The sequence below is a fragment of the Staurois parvus genome, unplaced genomic scaffold (genome assembly GCF_062004578.1).
Source record: "Staurois parvus isolate SC_StPar_1 unplaced genomic scaffold, SC_StPar_1.0 ptg001289l, whole genome shotgun sequence".
NCBI lineage: Eukaryota > Metazoa > Chordata > Amphibia > Anura > Ranidae > Staurois > Staurois parvus.
This window is the reverse complement of record NW_028319085.1, coordinates 4,486-32,268: the sequence shown is the minus strand read 5'-3', so window position 1 is coordinate 32,268 and position 27,783 is coordinate 4,486. Positions and strand designations below refer to the sequence as shown.

Below are 27,783 nucleotides of genomic sequence, written 5' to 3'. Positions count from 1 at the left end.
CTGTCCATCCCAAAGGTGTTCAGTAGGGGTCAGGGCTCTGTGAAGGACACTCGAATTCCTCCACACCAGACTGGTCAGACCATATGGGGCTGGCTTTGTACACAGGGGCACAGTCATGGTGGAACAGAAAAGGGTCATCACAAGATTTGAAGAGCACCATTGTCTACAATGTCTTTGTATGATGGAGTATTACCAGGACCCTTCAGTGGAGACACCTGAACTCCGTTATTTGGAGGAAGGTTCAAATACTTTTGGCCATATAGTGTACATTTGACTGCTTATCATGTGTATGGTCAGCGTTGGGCAGATCGTTATATGAAATATATCAGATTATGGGGTACACTGGGGATGAGTACATTTTTGCTGTACTCACCTCAATCAACCATTGAATTAAATTCCTTGTCACATGGCTGGGTCCATTGCCTTAGTGGAAAAAAAGCACATCTTTAGTAAATCCCCCCCCCCCCCCCCCCACAGTGTGCCCCTATGTAGTGTTCCCCACAAGCTGGATTTGCAAGTACCACCATGTAACCATCTCTGTGCAGCCTGACCACCACTTGTGCTGCAAGTAACAACCAGACTCCATTTTTTCACCCACCAGAAACAGCTGATTGGATGCTATGGACATCACAGACAGTTTTATCTGACAAATCAGGAGGAATGCAGGGAGGAGTGGCACGTACTGAAAATATTACAATGCTCCACACCAGGTTCTCCAGTCCGGGACTGACCCAACGTGGAGTTCTCCACTCTCCGCAAACACTGCAGTGACAGGTAGAAGCTCAGAGCAGCAACCTACACTGTAGTATTTTCATTAGCAGTGTGCTGCCCCCCATTGGTGATATCTGGTGCTGCATGACAACCGAATGTTTGCGTCATTACAGATTTTGGCACATGGTGACTCAGCGGGGATGGAACTACAAGTCCCAGCAGGGCTGGCAGGGCGCTCTGGTTCTTGCAGTTCCACCACAGCTTCAGCCGATAATTTGGAAGCCTGTATAGAGGCTGTATAGGTCCCCATATTGCTGGTGCTCCCAATGTTCTGCCCAGTGCAGTGTGCATTTCCCACACACGGCATGTTCACAGAAGTCTCTGCTGCCTCCAAGAGAGACCTGACCTCAACCACTATACCGTATAGAATCCAGCAGCCTTGTATTGGAAATAATACCAGTACACATAGGACGCCATATACCAGCTCTGTGCCAGGCTCCTTTGGGCTCCACACACATCAGGGTGAAGGTTTATCCAAAAAGTTTTGGGATTTTGGGAATAGCGCTGCCTGGGTGATTTTGTTTCCTCTTTTTTTATCTTGATGTGCTTTTTGTGATGGTACCTAAGCTAAATGTTGGGGGAGAGGTTCCCCTTTACGTCTTGAAGTGTTGGCTGCCCCTTCAAGCCACTCAGCAGAATATCACGCCTACATCCTAAGACGTTCTGGCTACTGGTCCCTCAACTGCCATTTATGGAGGTTTGTTACGTCTGTGAGGCGTGAAAAATATCTGGCTTTCAGAACCATCCTAGAGATCTAAACTCTAGAACTGGGAGAAGACTGCAGATTGGCCAATGGCAACATAGACCGGCCAATCCACTAATCCAAACATGGCAAAGTGTCCTATAGCAGCCAATGCTCCTACAAAAAACTTTTTTATTTGATGGTTTTTTTGTGATGGTACCAAAAGGTAATGCTGGGTGAGAGGTCCCCTCCTCTCCTTGTAGTGTTGGCTGCCCCTTTAAGCTGCTCAACGGCATGTCTCACCCAGGGGCGGACTGACAACTCATGGGGCCCCGGGCAATAAGGGATCATGGGGCCCCTGTGTCCTTGCCCACACTCAAAGCACACCCAAGCCTATAAAAGGTACCAGGGGCATTTCATAGGGCCCCCTACTGACCCCGGGCCCTCGGGCAGTGCCCGAGTGCTCAAATGGTCAGTCCGGCCCTGGTCTCACCTACATATTGAAACATTCTGGCTCTTGGTTCCACAAAGTTTATTTATGGAGGTTTTTTTACATCTGTGAGGTCCAACAATTTTCTGCATTACTGAGCCACCCCAAAATCTAACTCCTAGAACTGGGACAAAACAGCAGACTGGGCAAGGGTACCATAGACCGTCCAATCCAGTATCCCAAACACAGCCAAATGTCCTATAACAGCTAATGCTCCTAAAAAAAGGATTTTTTCTCCTTTTTTTTAAATTTGTTCTTTTTGTTATGGCACCAACCTAAATGTTGGGTGAAAGGTTCCCCTTCTCTCCTTGTAGTGCTGGTGGACCCTTTAAGCCACTCAACAGAATGTCGCATTTATTTAATTCTCGGTATTCCAGACCCACCTCAAGATCTAAACTCTAGAACTGGGAGAAGAAAGCAGATTGGACAATGGTACCATCCATCGTCCAATCCACTGATCCAAACATGGCAAAGTAACCTGTAACAGCTGATGCTCCTTAAAAAAAAAAAGGGACATCTGACACGTTTGTGCAGCTCTTTCCATTACTGTCAATGAAGACCAGGAGCTCTGCCGTGATTGAGGTTCGATCTGTCGTGGCCTTGAAACTTAACCCATTGTTGGCAGCACTCCTGAACCAACCTAAATGTTGGGTGAAAGGTTCCCCTTCTCTCCTCATAGTTCTGGCGGACCCTTTAAGCCACTCAACAGAATGTCGCATTTACTTCCTAAACAATTCTGGCCCTTGGTTCCACAACGTTTATTTAATTCATGGAGGTTTATTATGTCTGCAAGGTGTGAAAATTCTTGGTATTCCAGACCCACCTCAAGATCTAAGCTCTAGAACTGGGAGAAGAAAGCAGATTGGACAATGGTACCATCCATCGTCCAATCCATTGATCCAAACATGGCAAAGTAACCTGTAACAGCTGATGCTCCCAGTGACATCTGACACGTTTGTGCAGCTCTTTCCATTACTGTCAATGAAGACCAGGAGCTCTGCCGTGATTGAGGTTCGATCTGCTCGTGGCCTTGAAACTTAACCCATTGTTGGCAGCACTCCTGAAGAGGGTGCTAACTCAAAGCCTTAAATTCCGATCGGTTGGTATATAACTCAAGAAAAAACAATGTGGACTCAAACGACCCAATATTTACTCAATAAATGCGTGTTTTTTTGAGTAAATATTGAGTCACTTGAGTCCATATTGTTTTTTTTTCTTTTGGCAGTGTTCTTGGGTACTGCAATTTTTTTTAAGCAGAGGGAATTGCCAAAAAGGGATTAAACAAGTCATCAAGAACACGTACGTAGTTCAGCTTTGGGTTCTACAAAAGTGCCCAATCCAAAGGAGATCTGCTGCACTGCAAAAGTACCCAATCCAAAGGAGATCTGCTGCACTACAAAAGTACCCAATCCAAAGGAGATCTGCTGCACTGCAAAAGGGCCCAATCCAAAGGAGATCTGCTGCACTACAAAAGGGCCCAATCCAAAGGAGATCTGCTGCACTGCAAAAGGGCCCAATCCAAAGGAGATCTGCTGCACTACAAAAGTACCCAATCCAAAGGAGATCTGCTGCACTACAACAAATGTTAAACCTGGGTAACTTCATTCATCTGGTCTACATCGACAGAGAAGCCTCACCAGAGATTCTTTGTTCATGTTGTCGGGATGAGTAAAGTTATCAGCATTTGAATTGTATTTAAACTGTCGCCAGCCTTCTCCTTTTGGATTAGTGAAGTCTATGGGACATAGGTTGAGTTTTTGTTGGCGTTTAGCATCTGATCTTCCCTGAATGTGACCCGATTCGGGGTTTGGGAGCAGCGTGCTCTGTAGTAAAGTGGCCGCTGACACCCAGACTGGACTGTTTCCTGAACTCCTTTCATTATTTGTCTATCAAAAAATGACCCCAAGACAAAGCCTCATGTATGGCTGGTATAGACTCTAAGGGCATTAAAGTTGAGGTATCATGGCACGAAGGGTCAGTACATGGCGGTAAAATTTGGCAAGTCCCATTATTGATATATTTGGTTGTCACCAGGCCAGGAGCACTGGGAAGACCCAGATTGGCAATACCTTTGTAGGTCTGGAATCATTAGGAAGACTTAAATGAAGCTGCTGGATTGGTAACCACCTCAGTGGCAGTGGTTGTGGTTGGCAGTGGTGAGACGTCTAACTCAGAGACGCAGAGACCGTTTGATCCACAGGAGGGCGCTGCGGTACCCTTACGAAGGACCATTAGGAATGTCCCTCGTGGTACGCACAGCTCAGTAGCAGCTCCTCTTTTGTGATATCAGTCAGTGGCGCGCTGGGCGGATGTGTATGTAGACGCAGCAGGTCGGGAAAGTGGCCCCTTTTGTCACAGAGTGGCCCTCCACTTCCTGCTGTCCTTCTCAAGTAACAGGAATACGAAGTGTTTGCATTTCTCTTCTTCTCTCTCCCCAGTTCAGTAAAATGTCCTACGTGGCCGGGGAGGAGTTACGGAGGACGCACAACCCCCGGCCTCCCCGGGTTAAAAAATAAAAACTGAGCTTATAAAACTCTAAAAAATAAGATTTCATGTAAACTAAAATTAGAAGAGTTAGATCTACGTTGTGAGATGATTCCATCTCTCTTCCCCCCCCCCCGCGTTCTCCCATAGCGCACATGGTTGGTGTCCTGGCTATGAGAGTCGGGGGCAGGGCGATCCCGGGCCGTGGCTCCTCTGCTCAGCAGCTGAACGATTGATGTCTCCTCGTGGATGGGAGAAACAGTTTGATAGTTATTCTGTTGAATGCTCTGAGGTGACGGGTTGGAAAGAGGACAATGGAGGATACGACTGGTCTGGATGAAGACAAGAGGGAGATGGGGTTGGGGGGGGGGGAAGGGTAAAGACGCATCCATACCACCAGTGCCTTTCTCCACCCCTTCCACAGGAGCTGGTTACACTTTAGAGTCCTGGCTGTGGGCCTGCCCGTTGCTGCCCTGTATTGTTAGACCGATCTCCTCCTTCTTCTGCTTCTCCGGGTTCAGCGGCTGGATCTCAGGGCTGCCCTCCTCCAGTGCGTATCGGCCAGTCCGGTGCTCAAGCAGAGCCGGTCCCCAGTCTTTGCTGGCCTTCACCGAGTTCTTCAACCGCTGCCAATGGGACAAGGAACCAATCAGAGGCTAAGCAATGCACCAATCAGGTTACTTGTAGGCTACAACTATGGCAACCCCCAGGAGGGTACAAATTCTGTCAGATCTCCTTTGTTGTCGGCAAACCAGGGCAAATTTAACTGCACATAGCAATTGCCTGCAAGTAGAGGCGGACTGACCATTTGGGAACTCGGGCACTGCCCGAGGGCCCGGAGTCAGTAGGGGGCCCCATGAGATGCCCCTGGTACCTTTAATAGGCTTTTTTGGGTGTGGTTTGAGTGTGGGCAAGGACATAGGGGCCCCATGATCCCCTATTGCCCAGGGGCCCCATGAGTTGTCAGTCCACCCCTGCCTGCAGGTCAACACTAAGAGCCTCCCCCACCTCATTATTGGCCTATCACTGTGACTGCAGCCTCATTGACCAACAGTGAGGTGCTGAAGATGGGATGGTGCGGAATACAACCAACAGCAAGGACATGTGGCCCCTATCAGTGCATCCCAACCTTGCAGACTGGCACGGGAGTGTCCATTGTGACTCTAACAACCTCTCTGACGCCAGAAACTCTTGTGACTCCACCAACACCTGTGTCTCCAACTCTCCTGTGTCTCCAACTCTCCTGTGTCTCCAACTCTCCTGTGTCTCCACTGGCCCCCTGTGTCCCCAGCGACCCTTGCAAACCAGCAACTCTTGAGACTCCAACAACCGTGTATTTCTAGCAATCCTAGTGACTCTTGTGGCTCCAATGACCCTCTGACTCCAATAACCCCTGTGTCTCCAGCAACCCTTGTTACGCCACCAAAGCCTGTGACTCCAATGACCCATGTGTCTCTACTAGCCCCCGTGTCTCTAGCAGTCCTTGTGAACCAGTAACCATTGTGACTTGTCTCCAACAACCTCTTGTGTACAGTGACCCTAGTGACTCTTGTGACTCCACCTACCCCTATGTCTCCACTGACTCTGCCTGTCTTCAGCGACCCTTGTGAAACTGTAACACTTGTGACTCCAACAACCCTTTGTCTCCATCAACCCTAGTGACTCTTGTGACTCCAATGACTCTTGTGTCTCCAGCAAGCAACCCTTGGTGCTCTAGTAACCCCTGTGACTGCAGCAATCCTTGTGACTCTAGCAATCCTTTTGACTCTAGCAACCCTTGTGACTTCAGCAACCCCAGTGTCCCTTCTGACTCTATCAACACCTGTGTCCATTCAGCCTTGTGTCTCCAGCAACCATTGTGTCTCCAGTGACCCTTGTGACTCTAGGAACTCTTGTGAACCAGTGACCCCCGTGTCTCAAATGACCCTTTTGTCTCCAGTAACTCTTGTGACTCCAGCAACTCCTGTGTCTCCAGCTATCTTTGTGAATCAGGGACCCTTGTGTCTCCAGCATCCCTTGTGACTTTAGCAACCCCTGTGTCTCCATCGTCCCTTCTGACTCCATCAACCCCTGTCTCCAATGACTCATGTGATCCAGCAACCCTTGTGTCTCCAGCAACCATTGTGTCACCTGTGACCCTTGTGTCTCCACCAATCCATGTGACTTCAACAATCCTGTGTATCTAGCAACCCTAGTGACTCTTGTGACTCCAAAGACCCTTGTGTCTCAAACAACCCCTGTGTCTCCAGCAACCCTTGTTACTCCACCAAAGCCTGTGACTCCAATGACCCCTTTGTGTACAGTGATCCTTGTATCTCTAGAATTCTTTTGACTCCAATGGCCCCTGTGTCTCCAGTGACCCTTTGTCTCTAGTGACCCTTGTGAACCAGTAACTCTTGTGACTTCAATGACCCTTGTGTCTCCAGCAACCCTTGGAGTTCCAGCAACCCCTGTGTCTCCAGCAATAATTGTGACTCTAGCAACTCTTGTGACTTCAGCAACCCCTGTGTCTCTTCTGACTACATCAACATCTATGTCCGTTTAGCCTTGTGTCTTCAGCAACCATTGTGTCTCCAGTGACCCTTGTGACTCCAGGAACTCTTGTGGCTCTAGCAACTTGTGTGTCTCCAGCTACCTTTTGTGAATCAGTGACCCTTGTGTCTTCAGCAATCCCTGTTACTCCAACAATCCTGTGTCTCTAGCAACCCTAGTGACACTTGAGACTCCAATGACCCTTGTGAACCAGACTTCCAACAACCCCTTTGTGTCCAGTGGCCCTTGTAACTCTAGCAATTCTTGTGACCCCAATGACCTCTGTGTCTCCACTGACCCCCCCCCCCACTGTCTCCAGTGACCCTTGTGAACCTTTAACTCTTGTGAATCCAACAACCCTTTGTCTCCAGCAACCATAGTGACTCTTGTGACTCCAATGACCCTTGTGTCTCCAGCACCCCCTGTGTCTCCTGCAATACTTGTGTCTCTAGCAAACCTTGTGACTTCAGCAACCCCTTTGTCCTTTCTGGCTGCATCAACACCTGTCTCCAGTGAGTCTTGTGTCTCCAGCAACCATTGTGTCTCAAATGACCCTTTTGTCTCCAGTAACTCTTGTGACTCCAGCGACTCCTGTGTCTCTAGCTACCTTTGTGAATCAGTGACCCTTGTGTCTCCAGCAGCCCTTGGGATTTAGCAACCCCTGTGTCCCCATCATCCTTCTGAATCCCTCAACCTGTGTCTATAGCGACCACCCCTGTGAACCAGTGACCCTTGTGTCTCCAGAAGTTTCTGTGTCTCCAGTGACCCTTGTGTCTCCAGAAGTTTCTGTGTCTCCAGTGACCCTTGTGTCTCCAGAAGTTTCTGTGTCTCCAGTGACCCTTGTGTCTCCAGAAGTTTCTGTGTCTCCAGTGACCCTTGTATCTCCAGAAGTTTCTGTGCCTCCAGTGCCCCCTGTATCTCCAGCAGGTCCTGTGTCTCCAGTGCATCCTATCTCATGCAGTGACCCCACTGCATCCTGTGACTCCATTGTTCCCTGAGTGCCTCCATGACACCTATGCCTCTGTGCAGCCTCAGGAACACTCCTGTATTTCCGGCACTGTCTCTCTCCCTGTAGATACAGACCCCTGTCCTCTACACAGCTCATGTACACCAGTGACTCAACGTGAGCCCCGGGAAAAGTCTAAATGCCTAAAACACAAAGTAAGATCCACACCAATTTGGTTGGTCCAGAAATCTTACATTTGTAAGTTCTTACATGGAGAGACGTCTACAGCCCCCCCCCCCCCCTTCATCAGGGCTGAGAGAATACAAGAGAGAAATACAAACTATAAAAATGGATAAAAATAGCAAATACTTTCAAAGAAGTATCAGTTTTTGGTTATATTTTATTTTTGTGTTGCACTTCCTGTTTGTATTCTTCAGCCCTGATGATGGGGACTGTAGCATCCCCCTGATGATGGGGACTGTAGCATCCCCCTGATGATGGGGACTGTAGCATCCCCCTGATGATGGGGACTGTAGCATCTCCCTGATGATGGGGACTGTAGAATCCCCGATGATGGGGACTGTAGCATCCCCCTGATGATGGGGACTGTAGCATCCCCCTGATGATGGGGACTGTAGCATCCCCCCTGATGATGGGGACTGTAGCATCCCCCTGATGATGGAGACTGTAGCGTCCCCCTGATGATGGGGACTGTAGCGTCCCCCTGATGATGGGGACTGTAGCATCCCCCTGATGATGGGGACTGTAGCATCCCCCTGATGATGGAGACTGTAGCATCCCCCTGATGATGGGGACTGTAGCATCCCCCTGATGATGGGGACTGTAGCATCCCCCTGATGATGGGGACTGTAGCATCCCCCTGATATGTGTTGGATATAACCCGTTATAATGGATTGACCTCCAGGGCATGTGTAGGGAGGCCAATAATTTGGGGAGCTAAGCTCTCCTATGGACCCTTATCCCACTGACACCAATTCAATGAAGCACTATTCTCCCTGGGGGCCACTATCCCACTGACACCAGTGATTTGTGGGACCATTCTCCCTGGTGGCCACTATCCCACTACCATTGATGATCTGGAGTTATTCTCCTTTGGGAGCCACTATCCCACTGGCACCAACGATTTGGGGGCTAGTCTCCCCTGCAGGCCACTATCCCACTGGCACCAACGATTTGGGGGCTAGTCTCCCCTGCAGGCCACTATCCCACTGGCACCAGTGATTTGGGCGCTAGTCTCCCCTGCAGGCCACAATCCGACTGACACCAATGATTTGGGGGCTAGTCTCCCCTGCAGGCCACAATCCGACTGGCACCAGTGATTTGGGGGCTAGTCTCCCTTGCAGGCCACAATCCGACTGGCACCAGTGATTTGGGGGCTAGTCTCCCCTGCAGGCCACAATCCGATTGGCACCAGTGATTTGGGGGCTAGTCTCCCGTGCAGGCCACTATCCCACTGGCACCAGTGATTTGGGCGCTAGTCTCCCCTGCAGGCCACAATCTGACTGGCACCAGTGATTTGGGGGCTAGTCTCCCCTGCAGGCCACAATCCGACTGACACCAATGATTTGGGGGCTAGTCTCCCCTGCAGGCCACAATCCGACTGGCACCAGTGATTTGGGGACTAGTCTTTCCTGCAGGCCACAATCCGACTGGCACCAGTGATTTGGGGGCTAGTCTCCCCTGCAGGCCACAATCCCACTGGCACCAATGACTTGGGGGCTAGTCTCCCCTGCAGGCCACAATCCCACTGGCGCCAATGACTTGGGGGCTAGTCTCCCCTGCAGGCCACAATCCGACTGGCACCAGTGATTTGGGGGCTAGTCTCCCCTGCAGGCCACAATCCCACTGGCACCAATGACTTGGGGGCTAGTCTCCCCTGCAGGCCACAATCCCACTGGCACCAATGACTTGGGGGCTAGTCTCCCCTGCAGGCCACAATCCGACTGGCACCAGTGATTTGGGGGCTAGTCTCCCCTGCAGGCCACAATCCGACTGGCACCAGTGATTTGGGGGCTAGTCTCCCCTGCAGGCCACAATCCGATTGGCACCAGTGATTTGGGGGCTAGTCTCCCCTGCAGGCCACTATCCCACTGGCACCAATGATTTGGGCGCTAGTCTCCCCTGCAGGCCACAATCCGACTGGCACCAGTGATTTGGGGGCTAGTCTCCCCTGCAGGCCACACTCCCACTGGCACCAATGATTTGGGGGCTAGTCTCCCCTGCAGGCCACAATCCCACTGGCACCAATGATTTGGGGGCTAGTCTCCCCTGCAGGCCACAATCCGACTGGCACCAGTGATTTGGGGGCTAGTCTCCCCTGCAGGCCACAATCTGACTGGCACCAGTGATTTGGGGGCTAGTCTCCCCTGCAGGCCACAATCCCACTGGCACCAATGACTTGGGGGCTAGTCTCCCCTGCAGGCCACAATCCCACTGGCACCAATGACTTGGGGGCTAGTCTCCCCTGCAGGCCACAATCCGACTGGCACCAGTGATTTGGGGGCTAGTCTCCCCTGCAGGCCACAATCCGATCGGCACCAGTGATTTGGGGGCTAGTCTCCCCTGCAGGCCACAATCCGACTGGCACCAGTGATTTGGGGTTATTCTCCATTGGGGGACTTATTGGAGTTTGCACAGCTTTGGGGACCCACTTCCTGTTTGTATTCTTCAGCCCTGATGATGGGGACTGTAGCATCCCTGATATGTGTTGGATACAACCCGTTATAATGGACCTCCAGGACACGGGTAGGGAGGCCACGTAATGGAACTGCCTGGATCTGACTACAAGCTCTCTGCAGACGTCTGGAAGTGGTAGGGAGTCCACTAAACGAGTACTATTGCCATGGCTGCAAAGAAGCCTGGCATGAACGGACAGATTGTCCCATGGATGGACTGCACATGTCTACGTATGAGACGTTGGTGTCCATCATATAGACCCACCTGGAGGAAAGTGTCCCCGTCAGACCGCCAGATCCTGAAGATGGCATATCCAGGGATACAGACGACCGACGAGAGCGCCATCAGGAATCCCAGGGAGATGGCCCAGTCTGGGTAGATGTACTCGTTGTATGTGATTGGCCGATACTGGATGACGGTGAAGATTAAGATGAACTGGAGAGCAATCAGAAAGAAAACAACGTGAGCTTGGAGGGCTCCTTCCAATGTAAATGTATGGGGGTTACGTATGAAGCCCACAGCAACCAATCACAATCCTTTTTAGATTTTAAATTCTGCACCTCATGCTGATTGGTTGCTTTGTTCACTACAAGGTGAAAAAGAGGAAAGGCAGGAGTGAGATGGGATCTGATTGGTGGAAGTTCCCACATTCGTTCCCATCCTCCATGTGACCTTCAGCAATACATGTCCCGGGCCCCTGCCTGCTGTGCCACTGAAAGAGCCACGGAACTACTACTACTACTCCTTGCATGAATGAAAGTACCACGTACAGGGGCGGACTGACCATTTGGAAATCCGGGCACTGCCCGAGGGCCCGGGGTCAGTAGGGGGCCCCATGAGTTGTCAGTCTGCTCCCGACCACGTATGATATTACTCTGTGGGCACCCAATGGGTCTGAAATAGTTCCAGCATTGCTGTGTCCTTAGGTAAGATAAGTACCCCTACTGACACCAATGATTTGGGGAGACATTCTTCCTCGGGGCCCCTATCCAACTGACACCAATGATTTGGGGAGACATTCTTCCTCGGGGCCCCTATCTAACTGACACCAATGATTTGGGGAGACATTCTTCCTCGGGGCCCCTATCTAACTGACACCAATGATTTGGGGAGACATTCTTCCTCGGGGCCCCTATCCAACTGACACCAATGATTTGGGGAGACATTCTTCCTCGGGGCCCCTATCTAACTGACACCAATGATTTGGGGAGACATTCTTCCTCGGGGCCCCTATCTAACTGACACCAATGATTTGGGGAGACATTCTTCCTCGGGGCCCCTATCCAACTGACACCAATGATTTGGGGAGACATTCTTCCTCGGGGCCCCTATCCAACTGACACCAATGATTTGGGGAGACATTCTTCCTCGGGGCCCCTATCTAACTGAGACCAATGATTTGGGGAGACATTCTTCCTAGGGGCCCCCTATCCAACTGAAGCAAATGATTTGAGGAGGCACTGTTCCTCGAGGCCCCTATCCAACTGACACCAATGATTTTGGGAGGCATTGTTCCTTAGGGGCCCCTATCCAACTGACACCAATGATTGGGGGTTATTCTCTTCTAATGCGCACTATTCTACAGGGACCAATGATTTGATGATTTGGGGACTATTATCCTATTTACACCAATGATCCTGGGGGGGGGGGCACTCTACCCTGGGGCCCACTATCCAACTGACACCAATAATTTGGGGAGCTTTGCTCTCCTATGGACCCTTATCCCACTGACACCAATTCAATGAAACACTATTCTCCCTGGGGGCCACTATCCCACTACCATTGATGATTTGGAGTTATTCTCCTTTGGGAGCCGCTATCCCACTGGCACCAATGTAGTAGCAGTGTAGTAGTAATGTAGTAGTGGTGCAGTAGCAGTGTAGCAAGGTGTAGTAGCAGTGTGGTGGTGGTGTAGTAGCAATGTAGTAGTGATGTAGTAGCAGTGTAGTAGTGATGTAGTAGTAATCTAGTGGTGTAGTAGCAGTGTAGTAGTGGTGTAGTAGCGGTGTAGTAGTGGTGTAGTAGCAATGTAGTAGTGGTATAGTATCAGTGTAGTAAGGTGTAGTAGCAGTGTGGTGGTGGTGTAATAGTGGTGTAGTAGCAGTGTAGTAAGGTGTAGTAGCAGTGTGGTAGTGGTGTAGTAGCAGTGTAGTAAGGTGTAGTAGCAGTGTAGTAGCAGTGTAGTAGGGGTGTAGTAGCAGTGTAGTAGTGGTGTAGTAGTGGTGCAGTAGCAGTGAAGTAGTGGTGTAGTAGCAATGTAGTAGTGGTGTAGTAGCAGTGTAGTAGCAGTGTAGTAGCGGTGTAGTAGCAGTGTAGTAGTGGTGTAGTAGCAGTGTAGTAAGGTGTAGCAGCAGTGTGGTGGTGGTGTAGTAGTGGTGTAGTAGCAGTGTAGTAGTGGTGTAGTAGCAGTGTAGTAATGGTGTAGTAGCAGTGTAGTAGTGGTGTAGTATCAGTGTAGTAGCGGTGTAGTAGCAGTGTAGTAGTAGTGGTGTAGTAGCAGTGTAGTAGCAGTGTTGTAGTGGTGTAGTAGCAGTGTAGTAGTGGTGCAGTAGTGGTGTAGTAGCAGTGTAGTAGTGGTGTAGTATCAGTGTAGTAAGGTGTAGTAGCAGTGTAGTATCAGTGTAGTAGCAGTGTAGTAGTGGTGTAGTATCAGTGTAGTAGCAGTGTAGTAAGGTGTAGTAGCAGTGTAGTGGTGGTGTAGTAGTGGTGTAGTAGCAGTGTAGTAGTGGTGTAGTAGTGGTGTAGTAGCAGTGTAGTAGCAGTGTAGTAGTGGTGTAGTAGCAGTGTAGTAGTGGTGTAGTAGCAATGTAGTAGTGGTGTAGTAGCAGTGTAGTAGCAGTGTAGTATCAGTGTAGTAAGGTGTAGTAGCGGTGTAGTAGTGGTTTAGTAGTGGTGTAGTAGCAGTGTAGTAGTGGTGTAGTAGCAGTGTAGTAGTGGTGTAGTATCAGTGTAGTAGCGGTGTAGTAGCGGTGTAGTAGCAGTGTAGCAGTGGTGTAGTAGCAGTGTAGTAGTGGTGTAGTAGCAGTGTAGCAGTGGTGTAGTATCAGTGTAGTAGCAGTGTAGTAAGGTGTAGTAGCAGTGTAGTAGTGGTGTAGTATCAGTGTAGTAAGGTGTAGTAGCGGTGTAGTAGCAGTGTAGTAGCGGTGTAGTAGCAGTGTAGTAGCGGTGTAGTAGCAGTGTAGTAGTGGTGTAGTAGCAGTGTAGTAGTGGTGTAGTAGCAGTGTAGTAGCGGTGTAGTAGCAGTGTAGTAGCAGTGTAGTAGCGGTGTAGTAGCAGTGTAGTAGTGGTGTAGTATCAGTGTAGTAGTGGTGTAGTATCAGTGTAGTAGCAGTGTAGTAGTGGTGTAGTATCAGTGTAGTAAGGTGTAGCAGCAGTGTAGTAGTGGTGTAGTATCAGTGTAGTAGTGGTGTAGTAGCAGTGTAGTAGTGGTGTAGTAGCAGTGTAGTAGCGGTGTAGTAGCAGTGTAGTAGTGGTGTAGTATCAGTGTAGTAGTGGTGTAGTATCAGTGTAGTAGTGGTGTAGTATCAGTGTAGTATCAGTGTAGTAGTGGTGTAGTATCAGTGTAGTAAGGTGTAGCAGCAGTGTAGTAGCGGTGTAGTAACAGTGTAGTAGTGGTGTAGTAGCAGTGTAGTAAGGTGTAGTAGCGGTGTAGTAGCGGTGTAGTAGCAGTGTAGTAGCGGTGTAGTAGCAGTGTAGTAGCGGTGTAGTAGCGGTGTAGTAGCAGTGTAGTAGCGGTGTAGTAGCAGTGTAGTAGCGGTGTAGTAGCGGTGTAGTAGCGGTGTAGTAAGGTGTAGTAGCGGTGTAGTAACAGTGTAGTAGTGGTGTAGTAGTGGTGTAGTAGTGGTGTAGTAGCGGTGTAGTAGCAGTGTAGTAGCGGTGTAGTAGCAGTGTAGTAGCGGTGTAGTAGCAGTGTAGTAGTGGTGTAGTAGCGGTGTAGTAGCAGTGTAGTAGCGGTGTAGTAGCAGTGTAGTAGCGGTGTAGTAGCAGTGTAGTAGTGGTGTAGTATCAGTGTAGTAAGGTGTAGTAGCAGTGTGGTGGTGGTGCCTACAGAGACTTTGAGCTCCCAGAGGGATCCTCCAGGTCCGGTATATACGGAGTGGCTCAAGGCTGGAACAACATAGCGGGAGTTCATCTTTTACTGGTCGTATCCTTTCCTTGTTCCTGTTCCCAGCACAGGACGACCCCCTGGAATACCCCGAAATGTACGCAGATCAGTGAAGGTGGTCAGGATACTTACAAAGATAATGGCTGGGGAGATGAACCGCCAGCAGACCTGGAAGAAGAGGGGAGGGGGGAACCCCAACATCATTTCAATGTCCTTGAAGTAGTTCCGGTGACCTGGGAGAGGGAAGAGAGGATCAGACAACATGGCGGCGCTCCATCAGTACAATTTCATCATGGATAAGCATGACGCAGAAAGGACGGATTTAAGAAAACGAGAGATAAGAGAAATATCTTTGCGTCCAATCGTGTTCTGCCGTAAATTCTCTGACCTGCCATGGGGAGATGAAACCTGGAATCTGACTGGCTGACTGAAGAATGGCACCATTTTGTACATTAAGGCCCCATGTACACGGGACACTTCTGAACGATGGAAACTGACTGCTGGAAAACGCAGGTTAGACGTTTGCATACCGCATTGATGTGCGTTTGAGTTTAAAGATAACCCCAGGAGAACCTCCCAAATGCCCAGAATGCACTGAAAAGTGGTCAAATATTAACTATTTCAGACTGTTTCAGAGAAATACAGAGAGTAGAAGCAGAGACAGCAGTATGTGTGGAGATTAGCTTAGGTGTGAGTTGCTCATTAACATTTCTTTTGTTTCCAAGGGTGGGGAAGGTGTCTGGTGGAGTCAGTAAGGCCACCTGGCAGGGGGTCTTCATGAGGAATTTGAGGTGTGAATTGTCATTAACATATCTTTTGTCTCCAAGGGTGGGAGAGGTCTGAGGTGTGAATTGGTTATTAACATATCTTTTGTTTCCAAGGGTGGGAGAGGTCTGAGGTGTGAATTGGTTATTAACATATCTTTTGTTTCCAAGGGTGGGAGAGGTCTGAGGTGTGAATTGGTTATTAACATATCTTTTGTTTCCAAGGGTGGGAGAGGTCTGAGGTCTGAATGGTCACTAACATATCTTTTGTTTCCAAGGGCGGGAGAGGTCTGAGGTGTGAATTGGTCATTAACATATCTTTTGTTTCCAAGGGTGGGAGAGGTCTGAGGTGTGAATTGGTCATTAACATATCTTTTGTTTCCAAGGGCGGGAGAGGTCTGAGGTGTGAATTGGTCATTAACATATCTTTTGTTTCCAAGGGTGGGAGAGGTCTGAGGTGTGAATTGGTTATTAACATATCTTTTGTTTCCAAGGTTGGGAGAGGTCTGAGGTGTGAATGGTCAAAAAACATATCTTTTGTTTCCAAGGGCGGGAGAGGTCTGAGGTGTGAATTGGTCATTAACATATCTCTTGTTTCCAAGGGTGGGAGAGGTCTGAGGTGTGAATGGTCATTAACATATCTTTTGTTTCCAAGGGTGGGAGTGGTCTGAGGTGTGAATTGGTTATTAACATATCTTTTGTTTCCAAGGGTGGGAGAGGTCTGAGGTGTGAATTGGTTATTAACATATCTTTTGTTTCCAAGGGTGGGAGAGGTCTGAGGTCTGAATGGTCACTAACATATCTTTTGTTTCCAAGGGTGGGAGAGGTCTGAGGTGTGAATTGGTCATTAACATATCTTTTGTTTCCAAGGATGGGAGAGGTCTGAGGTGTGAATTGGTCATTAACATATCTCTTGTTTCCAAGGTTGGGAGAGGTCTGAGGTGTGAATGGTCACTAACATATCTTTTGTTTCCAAGGGCGGGAGAGGTCTGAGGTGTGAATTGGTCATTAACATATCTCTTGTTTCCAAGGGTGGGAGAGGTCTGAGGTGTGAATGGTCACTAACATATCTTTTGTTTCCAAGGGCGGGAGAGGTCTGAGGTGTGAATTGGTCATTAACATATCTCTTGTTTTCAAGGGTGGGAGAGGTCTGAGGTGTGAATGGTCACTAACATATCTTTTGTTTCCAAGGGTGGGAGAGGTCTGAGGTGTGAATTGGTCATTCCAATGTGTGACAAGCTCGGTAGGAACATCCTGTGTTCAGTGTTTTGTCCATTTGAGTACCTTGAAAACGCTTTGCATGCATTTTTCATGATGAAAAGGCTCTGGACAGCATCAGGAACTGGAAGACGCAAACGCTTATAAACATGATTTGTCGCGTTTACAAGTGTTCTGCGTTTGAAATGCTGATAAAATCGACTGCTGAATGCAAGTTTTCTGCGTTCAAAAAAACGAATGTAAACCCAACTGCCTGTAAAGGACGATTTGTAGACGGACACAGAGGAGGACATTAGGGGGAGTTCAGGGGCTGCTGAAAAAAAACGCAGAAAAGCTCCTGAACGTGAGTTCATCACCTGCAGTGTACATGGGGCCCTAACACCTGAAGGCGCCATTTTTGCTTCAGTTTTTCCTGGTTTCTGCAGCTAAGGTCTGCCTGTGGAAATTGGACAGAATTCCCCCATTGTACGTTGTTGGACATACATGTAACAATGTATACTGTGCTATCTCCGCGGGAATGTACATCACATGAACGGCAATGAAGAGCCGACTCCAGTAATATGGAGACCCCCAAAATCCATGGAAGACACGGCTGGAATTGGGCGGTTGGACGCGCATGCAAGCTTTGCTGTTACCCGTCTATGACAGTCCGACGTCCAATCGGTATGAGGTATCCAGGGGCCACTCACCGTAAATGTACATTATAGCCACACACATGATACAGGAAATGATGACCAGAGAAAAGCTGGCCGCGTAATTATCCATCAGAAGAAGCCAATAGATTCCGGCCTATAGGAGAGAAGGACACAGAATACAGCCAATCACCAGAGAGATAATATCTGAGCCAGAACTCTCTGCGCTCCACCATTGGGGTCCTCCAAGATGGACGCCCAGCACTGAAATGGAATGCCTGGGGCCCTCATTTGTTACACAGGATCCTCCCTGAAAATGCTGCATCCACCCTTCTGTCATAGACAGTCCTGAACAGTCCATACAGGAGCCCATGTTACACCCAACACAACTGATCCACCTGCACCCCAATACCAGGACTGATGGCAACCTGCACCCCAGTACAAAGACTATTGGCAACCTGCACCCCAATACCAGCACTAGTGGCAACCTGCACCCCAATACAAGGACTAAGGGCCACCTGCACCCCAATACCAGGACTGATGGCAACCTGCACCCCAGTACCAAGACTAATGGCCACCTGCACCCTATACCAGGACTAAGGGCTACCTGCACCCCAATACCAGGACTGATGGCCACCTGCACCCCAGTACCAAGACTATTGGCAACCTGCACCCCAATACCAGGACTAAGGGCCACCTGCACCCCAATACTAGGACTAACGGTGACCTGTACCCTCTTGCCAGGACTAATGGCAACCTGCACCCCAATACCAGGGCTAATGGCAACCTGCATCCCAATACCAGGACTAATGGCAACCTGCACCCCAATACCAGGGCTAATGGCAACCTGCATCCCAATACCAGGACTAACGTCCACATGCACCCCCTTACCAGGACTGAGAGCCAATAGCACCCAACTAGAGGGACTGATGTATACCTGTACCTCACTCTCAAGACCCATGGCCACCTACACCCCACTGCAGGAACGATGGCCACCTGTACCCCACTACTTGGACTGATGGTTACTTGCACCCCACTCTAGGGACTGATGTATACCTGCACCCCACTCTAGGGACTGATGTATACCTGCACCTCACTCATGGCCACCTACACCCCACAGCAGGACTCATTGCCACCTGTACCCCACTCCTGGGACTATGACCTGCACCCCATCGCAGGAATGATGGCCACCTGTACCCCACTCCTGGAGCTGACAACCACCTGCACCCCACTAAAGGAATAATGGCAGGCTGTACATACTACTCGGACTGATGGCCACCTGCACCCCACTACATGGACTGATGTATACATGCACCTCACTCCCAGGGCTGAGGGCCACCTGTACCCCACTCCTGGGACTGGCAACCACCTGCACCCACTACAGGGACTGATGTATACACGCACCCTGCTCCCAGGGCTGAAGGCCACTTGTACCCCACTACAGAAATGATGGCTATCTGTACCCTCCTCCTGGGACTGAAAAACAACTGCACCCCACTACAGGAATGATAGCTCACTGTACCGCACCCCACTATAGGTACTGAAGACCACCTGCACTGCATGACTGGGACTTATGGCTACCTGCACCTTAATCCGCAGACTGATAGCCACATGCACCACACTTCCCAGACCAACGGCTATCCACCCCCCCACCCCCCACCCCTCAGGCTGACAGCCACCTATACGCCACTTCCAGGGCTGATGGCCACTTGCACCCCACTACAGGAATGATGGCTAACCGTACCCCAATACTCAAACTTATATATACTGTATTTAGCCACTTCCAGTCCGGACACTTTCCCCCCCTTCCATTCCGGACACTTTCCCCCCCTTCCAGTCCGGACACTTTCCCCCCCCTCCAGTCCGGACACTTTCCCCCCCTTCCAGTCCGGACACTTTCACCCCCTTCCAGTCCGGACACTTTCCCCCCCTTCCAGTCCGGACACTTTCACCCCCTTCCAGTCCGGACACTTTCCCCCCCCCTTCCAGTCCGGACACTTTCCCCCCCTTCCAGTCTGGACACTTTCCCCCCCCTCCAGTCCGGACACTTTCCCCCCCTTCCAGTCCGGACACTTTCACCCCCTTCCAGTCCGGACACTTTCCCCCCCCCCCCTTCCAGTCCGGACACTTTCCCCCCCTTCCAGTCCGGACACTTCCCCCCCCCCCCTTCCAGTCCGGACACTTTCCCCCCCCCCCCCTTCCAGTCCGGACACTTTCACCCCCTTCCAGTCCGGACACTTTCCCCCCCTTCCAGTCCGGACACTTTCACCCCCTTCCAGTCCGGACACTTTCACCCCCTTCCATTCCGGACACTTTCCCCCCCTTCCAGTCCGGACACTTTCCCCCCCTTCCAGTCCGGACACTTTCCCCCTTTCCATTCCGGACACTTTCACCCCCTTCCATTCCGGACACTTTCCCCCCCTTCCAGTCGGGACACTTTCCCCCCCTTCCAGTCCGGACACTTTCCCCCCCTTTCAGTCCGGACACTTTCACCCCCTTCCAGTCCGGACACTCCCCCCCCCACTTTATCCACTTCCAGTCCGGACACTTTCACCCCCTTCCAGTCCGGACACTTTCCCCCCCTTCCAGTCCGGACACTTTCCCCCCTTCTAGTCCGGACACTTTCACCCCCTTCCAGTCCGGACACTTTCCCCCCCTTCCGGTCCGGACACTTTCACCCCCTTCCAGTCCGGACACTTTCCCCCCCTTCCAGTCCGGACACTTTCCCCCCCTTCCAGTCCGGACACTTTCCCCCCCTTCCGGTCCGGACACTTTCACCCCCCTTCCAGTTCGGACACTTTCCCCCCTTCCAGTCCAGACACTTTCACCCCCTTCCAGTCCGGACACTTTCACCCCCTTCCAGTCCGGACACTTTCCCCCCCCTTCCAGTTCGGACACTTTCCCCCCTTCCAGTCCGGACACTTTCACCCCCTTCCAGTCCGGACACTTTCACCCCCTTCCAGTCCGGACACTTCCCCCCCCCCCCAGGCCAATTTTCAGCTTTCAGCGCTATCATACTTTGAATGACAATTGCGCGGTCATGCAACACTGTACCTGTATGAAATTTTGAGCATTTTTTGAGACAGATAAAACTTTATTTTGGTGGTATTTATTCACTGCTGGGATTTTTATTTTTTTGCTATATAAATGAAAAAGTCCAAAAATTTTGAAAAAAAAGTGTTTTTCTTATAAAATTTTGCAAATAAATTCTATTTCATCATAAATTTTGGCCAACATTTATTCAGTTATCTTTCTAGTAAAAAAAAAAAAAAAAAAAAAACTAATTAGTTTATAACCAAAAATTATATTTTTAAAAAAATTTGTTTTACATTTTTATTTGAATTTTTTTATACTATTATTATTATTTTTGTACATACTGTCACCCTAGCAGTGTGGGGGTTACCATGGTGACACTGTACTACTTGTGGGGGGTGATGAAGATTTTTTTTTTTACACTGATTGCTTTTACACCCATAAAGGCTGTGAGAGGAATCATTTCTCCTTCTCTCTGGCTGCATTCTTGCAGCCATTGAGAACTACTGTGTGAGCTGTGATTGGTCACAGCTTGTCACATGGTACAAGGCTGTTGTGAATGGCCCTGTACCATGTGATCTCGGTGATCATTCACAGATTTCACACGTAGTAAGCAATGATGTCAGAAGTGACATCTTGCTTACTACTCTGCATGTGATCACTGATTGGCCAATCAGCGATCACATGATCGGGACCTCGCACAGAGGACCCGTAGAACGATCAGTGTTCTACTGTGTCCGGAGGACATGGCAGGCACCGGATCGCGGTGCTGTGTGCTCCCAGGGAGCGCGCACAAGCAGGGGGCGGGGAGGTCATTTATATACATGGGCCGGACGGGAGGTGGTTAATTTCCTTGAGATCTGATCAAATAGAAATAAAACGTCCCCCCCCCCCACTAATGACATCATGGAAGTGTAACCCCACAGCTGACACCCCAAGCTCCATGGAGGGGGAAAAGGATGGGGTCGGTTACCTGTGTTGTCAGTGGGATTCCCAGCAGAAAACCAATCACCGCCACTCCGAGCGTCACCAACGTCTTCCAGCGAATAATCCAGTCGCTGCCGATCTCATCCACGATGGCCGTGACGAGAGTCTCCAACAGGCAGAACTGCAGCCAATGAAAGCCAGAAGGGGGTTATGATGAGGGGTGACACCAAGTACCGCCGTGACCCCCCAAGGGGAACATCTTTCAAATATTAGAAATGGCGGCCAACTCCAATCATTTAATACTGAGGCTTACCTGCGTGCCCAGCCCCAGCAGGATGAGCATGAAGAAGAACAATATGGACCACAGAGGAGATATTGGCAGCAGGGTCAGAGCCTCAGGATAGGCCACAAAGGCCAGGCCGGGACCATGATCGGCCACTTTGGACACTTCCACACCCAGGTGGTTTGCCATGAAGCCCAGGATGGAGAAGATGACGAAGCCGGCGTAGACGCTGGTGGCGCAGTTGGTGATGCTGATGATGATGCTGTCCCTGAAGGAAGGTGATAAATACATTAATATCAGGCTCCGAGGTGCAGACTTCCAGAAGGGGGGGGGGGTGTACAGCCTCTGTGTGACCCCAAAAATCCTTGGACCAATTACATCAAAGAGTGTCCACAAATGTGCTCAAATGTCCTGCTGACGGATGTGGAGTCGCAGGGGTGACCTCGGTCCATGTGGGCACAGACATTCTAACCTCGGAAGAGTCTACGTGTCACTCACATTGTATGATCATGGGCTACAGACTGAAATGTCGGGTGCTGAAAAGATCAGAAGGACAACCCTACGTATTGTACGTCAAAGTATCGTCCTTGTATTAGGAATAGACGTTCGCTGTGTCCAGGGGCGGACTGACAACTCATGGGGCCCCCCAGGCAATAGGAGATCATGGGGCCCCTGTGTCCTTGCCCAAACTCAAAAAAGCCTATGAAAAAGGTACCATGGGCATCTCATGGGGCCCCCTACTGAACCCGGGCCCTCGGGCAGTGATCGAGTTTCCAAATGGTCAGTCCACCCCTGGCTGTGTCATCAACAATGCAGAAAACGGCAGAAAACCAAGTTTTGTGGTTGAGCCAGAAACCCTTCATTGGTGCAGCTCTAAATCGGTGGCTTCCTGTAATGTTCCCCTTCATGACACAATATACATCCATTCCTGATAGGAGGACGGTGTGCTGGTGACACATACCATTCCGAGGTTCCTCCTCCCAAACGTGGTCAGCCAGCAGAAGACTACCCACCACCATAGACATGGTCTGATGTAGGAGGAAAATGGGGCAGTTTATAGTTACCGCTTTTATTGGCAATTCTCCACCTTCACAGATATGATGTCACTGCGACCACCTCAATTATATACCACAAGGAATCTCGACACCTTCACGATTATAGCATTTCCAAAACTGGCACCACCGACCTACAAATTCTCATCTTGTTATATCTCACCTCAACTATTGTAACTCCCTGAGCATTTGCCTACCAATACGCAGACTACCCCCCCCCCCCTTCAGTCTATTCAGTCTATGCTTGCTCCCAGACTCATCCACATTGCCAACTGCTCAGTGTCCTCCACCCCTCTCTGCCAATCCCTCCACTGGCCTCCATTCAGTGTCCTCCATCCCTCTCCACCAATCCCTCCACTGGCTTCCATTCAGTGTCCTCCACCCCTCTCTGACAATCTCTCCAATGGCTTCCATTCAGTGTCCTCCATCCCTCTCCACCAATCCCTCCACTGGCTTCCATTCAGTGTCCTCCACCCCTCTCTGCCAATCCCTCCACTGGCCTCCATTCAGTGTCCTCCACCACTCTCTGCCAATCCCTCCACTGGCCTCCATTCAGTGTCCTCCACCACTCTCTGCCAATCCCTCCACTGGCCTCCACTCAGTGTCCTCCATCCCTCTCTACCAATCCCTCCATTGGCCTCCATTCAGTGTCCTCCACCCCTCTCTGCCAATCCCTCCACTGGCCTCCATTCAGTGTCCTCCACTCTCTGCCAATCCCTCCACTGGCCTCCATTCAGTGTCCTCCATCCCTCTCCACCAATCCCTCCACTGGCTTCCATTAAGTGTCCTCCACCCCTCTCTACCAATCACTCCACTGGCTTCCATTCAGTGTCCTCCATCCCTCTCCACCAATCCCTCCACTGGCTTCCATTAAGTGTCCTCCACCCCTCTCTACCTATCACTCCACTGGCTTCCATTCAGTGTCCTCCACTCTCTGCCAATCCCTCAACTGACTTGCCCAAGAAATAAAATTCAAAATAATAGCAACAATATAGTAAGCCATCCACATCTCTTCCCCAAGATACATCACCAACCTCATCACAAATTATCACCCAAACTGTACTCTCCACACCTCCTAAGACCTCCTGCTGTCTAGATCTTTTGTTACCATCCCATACTCTCCACCTGTCCTCGCCGGCTCTTCTCCACTTTCATATCTCTGTTCTCCCCCCCCCCCCCCCCCTCCACTCAGCACCTCACTCACCGCCCACGAGATTGCCAATCATTCCCGAAACAAGATTGACGCAATCCGCAAGGAGATTGTCAATTCACAATATACCTCTCCACCTAGCCTCCCTCCCTCCATCACCCCCTCAACTCTCCCCTCCTCTGACCTCGCAACCGCACTGCCCCCCACCCCACCTAACGTCCCACACACTATAACTTCCCCAACACTCCGCTCCTTCAGCCCGGCTACCACTGAGGAGGTCACTAAGGACTTCACAGAAGCCCGCCTCATCACCTGTCCCCTCACAACTCCTCCGGTCACCCTCCTCCTCCATCATTCGCTCCCTCACCCACATCTTCAATCTCTCCCTCTCTACTGGCGCATTCCCCTCCCCCCTAAAGCACGCCCACATCACCCCCATACTCAAAAAACCCTCCCTGGACCCCACTGACCTGAACAATCTTAGACCCATCTCCCTGCTGCCACTCACTTCCAAGCTCCTTGAGTGCTTGGTCTACAATCGCCTAAGCACCCACCTCAACGACAACAACCTCCTTGACCCACTACAGTCCGGCTTCCGTCCCCTACACTCCACCGAAACCGCCCTACTTAAAATCACTAATGACCTGCTAACCACCAAAGCTAATGGCCACTACTCTGTCCTCCTACTCCTTGACCTCTCCGTGGCCTTCAACACTGTTGACCACCCCCTCCTCCTTACTAAACTACACTCCCTCGGCCTCAGAGACTCCGCTCTCTCCTGGTTCTCCTCTTACCTATCTCAACACTCCTTCAGTGTCACCTATAATGCTACCACCTCCCCCTCTCTCCCCCTCTCTGTTGGGGTCCCCCAAGGCTCTGTCCTCGGACCCCTTCCATTCTCCATCTACACCTCCTCCCTTGGCAAACTGATATACACCCACGGCTTCAACTATCACCTCTATGCCGACGACACACAAATTTACCTCTCCACCCCTCGCCTCACCCCTTCAGTCTCTGCCCGCATCACTCACCTCCTAAACGACATATCAGACTGGATGTCGCTCCATTTCCTCAAGTTAAATCTTTCCAAAACCGAGCTCCTAGTTTCCCTCCCAGCCCGCGCCCCCTCATCCTCTCCATCACGACTGACAACGCCACCATCAATCCCACCCCACTAGCCAAAGTCCTAGGTGTCACTCTAGACTCAAACCTTTCCTTCCAACCTCATGTCCAATCACTATCAAAACTCATGCAGGCTCCACCTCCGCAACATCTCCAAGATACGTACGTTCCTCACCCCAGACACCACCAAACAACTCGTACACTCCCTGATTATCTCACGCCTGGACTACTGCAACTCCCTCCTCACTGGCCTCCCTCATCACAGGCTATCCCCGCTTCAGTCTATCGTGAACTCAGCGGCCAGACTCATCCACCTCACCAACCGCTCCGCTTCTGCCACCCCCCTCTGCCAATCCCTCCACTGGCTCCCGATTGCCCAACGCATTAAATTCAAATTACTAACACTGACCTACAAAGCCATTCATAACGCTGCCCCAAACTACCTCACCGACCTGATACCCAAATACCACCCTACCCGTAATCTTCGCTCCTCACAAGACCTCCTACTTTCTAGCTCCCTGGTCTCCTCCTCCCACGCCCGACTGCAGGACTTCTCCAGGACTTCCCCCATCCTCTGGAACTCTCTAGCTAAATCCATCAGACTGTCGCCTACCCTCCTCACCTTTAGGCACACCCTGAAAACCCATCTCTTCAGGGAAGCGTACCCCACCCTCACCTAACAGCCGTTCTCCTCCACTCCTCCTACCACTCCATCCCCAACAGCCACTTCCTCCTGTACCTCTATCCCCTCTCTCCTAGATTGTAAGCTCCAAGGATCAGGGCCCTCGAACCCCTCGTGTATTGTATTGTTACTGTCTTGTCTCATGTTCTGTCCCCCACTATAATGCACAGCGCTGAGCAAACCTTTTGTCGCAATATAAATACTGTATAATAATAATAATACTCACCTCCAGGACGTCTCCCATCATTTGGAACTCCCTACCCCAAACTGCACAGCTGTCTCCTACTCCATCCACCTTTAGGGGATTCCTGACATCTCATGTCTCCAGGAAAACCTCCAGCTAACCAATATATTTTATTTTCTTGAAAACCTCAACCCTGTATAGTTGTTACCTTTTGTATCATTGTCCCCTCTCTTTTAGATAGTAAGCTCTCAGGACCAGGGCTCTCCGGACCCTCATGTATTGACTTGTCTTATAACTGTACTGTCTGCCCTCAAGCTGCAAAAAGCTGCATAAAATGTTAGCGCTTCATAAATCCTATATAAAGGTATTAGAAATAATAATATAACCCGTATATCCAGGACTGGAGGAGGGGCCCCAGTGTTATGGGCCAAGTCTAGGCTGACTCCAGGCAGCGACCCGCTTACCCAGTAGAGCATTTACATTTTGTGTTGCCTAGGCAACACAAACAGTTTGCACCCCCCCTCACCCCCACCATGAGAGAGCGAGAGGGTTCAAGAAGTTTGTGTATGTATATATGATTCTCTCTCTCTCGCCTTCTCTTCCTCTCTTTTCTCTCTCTTGCTCTCTCCCCCTCTCTCTCTTTCTCTCCCTCTCTTTCGCTCCTTCTCCCCCCTCTCTCTCCCCTCTCACCCTCCCTCCCTTTCCCTCCCCCCTCTCTCTCTCCCCCATCTCGCCCCCCTCTCCTTCTCCTCTTTCTCTCTCCCCTCTCACCCCCCCCCTCTCCTTCTCTCTCTCTTTCTCCCCCCCTCTCTCTCCTTCTCTCCCTCCCTCCCTCTCCTCTCTCTCCCTCTCGCTCTCCCCCTCCCTTCTCTCTCTCCTCTCTATCTTCCCTCTCTCTCCATCTCTGCCCCCTCTCCCCCCCTCTCTCTCTCTCTTCCCCCCTCTCTCTCCCCTCCCCCTCTCCCCCCTCTCCAATTCTCTCTCTTTCTCTCTCTCTCTCTTCCCTCTCAATCCCCCCCTCTCTCTGTTGCTCTATTCCCCCATCTCTATCTTCCCTCTCTCTTCTCTCCTTCTCTCTCTTCCCCCCCTTCTCCTCCCCCCTCTCTTTCTCTCTCGTTCTCTCTCCCCTCTCTCTTTCTCTTCCCCCCTCTCCTCTCTCTCTCCCTTTCGCTCTCCCCTCTCTCTCTCTCCCCCTCTCTCTCTCTCCATCTCTGCCCTATCTCCCCCTCCCTCCTTCCCCCTCCCTCTCTCCCCCCTCTGCCCTTCTCTCTCTCTCTCTTCCTTCTTGATCCCCCCTCTCTCTCTGTTGCTCTATTCCCCCATCTCTATCTTCCCCCCCTCTCTTCTCTCCCCCCTCTCCCCCCCTCTCTCTTTCTCTTCCCTCTCGCTCCCCCCCTCTCTCCCCCCCCCCCTCTCCCTCCCTCTTTCTCTCTCTCTCCCCTTTCTTTCTCTTCCCTCTCTCTTCCCCCTTTTTCCTCAGATTGTATGGGACCCTCCCACTTCTCAAAGGGCTGCTGATCACGGGGCAGCAGGAAGGGGGGGGGGGGAGGTATGTGCAGTCCCATATGATCTGTCAGTGATCAGTGTCAGTGTAATCTGCTGGATGGAAGACAGGAGGGAGAGCCCACAGAAGACATCACAGCTCACCTCCTCCGGGCTCTTTCCTCTCTTTTCGCTTCTCTCCCTGCTCCAGGCATTTCCCTGGTCCTGGCTCGTCAGCTGCTGGAGGGAGAGGTACACGACCTTCACACTGCAACTACCCCTCCCCCACGCCCCACCAAATCAATCTTCCTGCTGTCCATTGCTGCTCAAAAGGTCCCTTCTTCTGAGGGGGGGGGGTTGGAGGACAGCGCCGCCCCCCTAAAAATTGTCACCCTAGGCAAACGCCTTGTTTGCTTCGCGGTAGATACGCCTCTGCACTTACCTGTAACAGTTGTTATGAAAACTTGTTGTAGGAAGCCATTGTGATAAGTCCGCCCCACGCACACCCCAGAGAGTAGAATATCTGAGAGGCAGCATCGCCCCAAAC

The 27,783-nt window shown here is 50.7% G+C and overlaps 1 protein-coding gene across 1 annotated transcript; it reads right to left on the bottom strand.

The window, feature by feature from the left end:
* Window positions 1-473: 473 nt before the first annotated feature.
* Window positions 474-27,783, bottom strand: LOC149437416 (sodium- and chloride-dependent glycine transporter 1-like; the record flags this gene model as incomplete). The annotated part of the gene is given in 8 exon segments (XM_089660938.1): window positions 474-5,053; window positions 10,867-11,037; window positions 14,840-14,940; window positions 17,379-17,478; window positions 21,328-21,462; window positions 21,595-21,832; window positions 27,679-27,698; window positions 27,700-27,783. Coding segments are annotated over 8 exon segments (1,044 nt in total), but the record flags the coding sequence as incomplete, so codon positions are not given.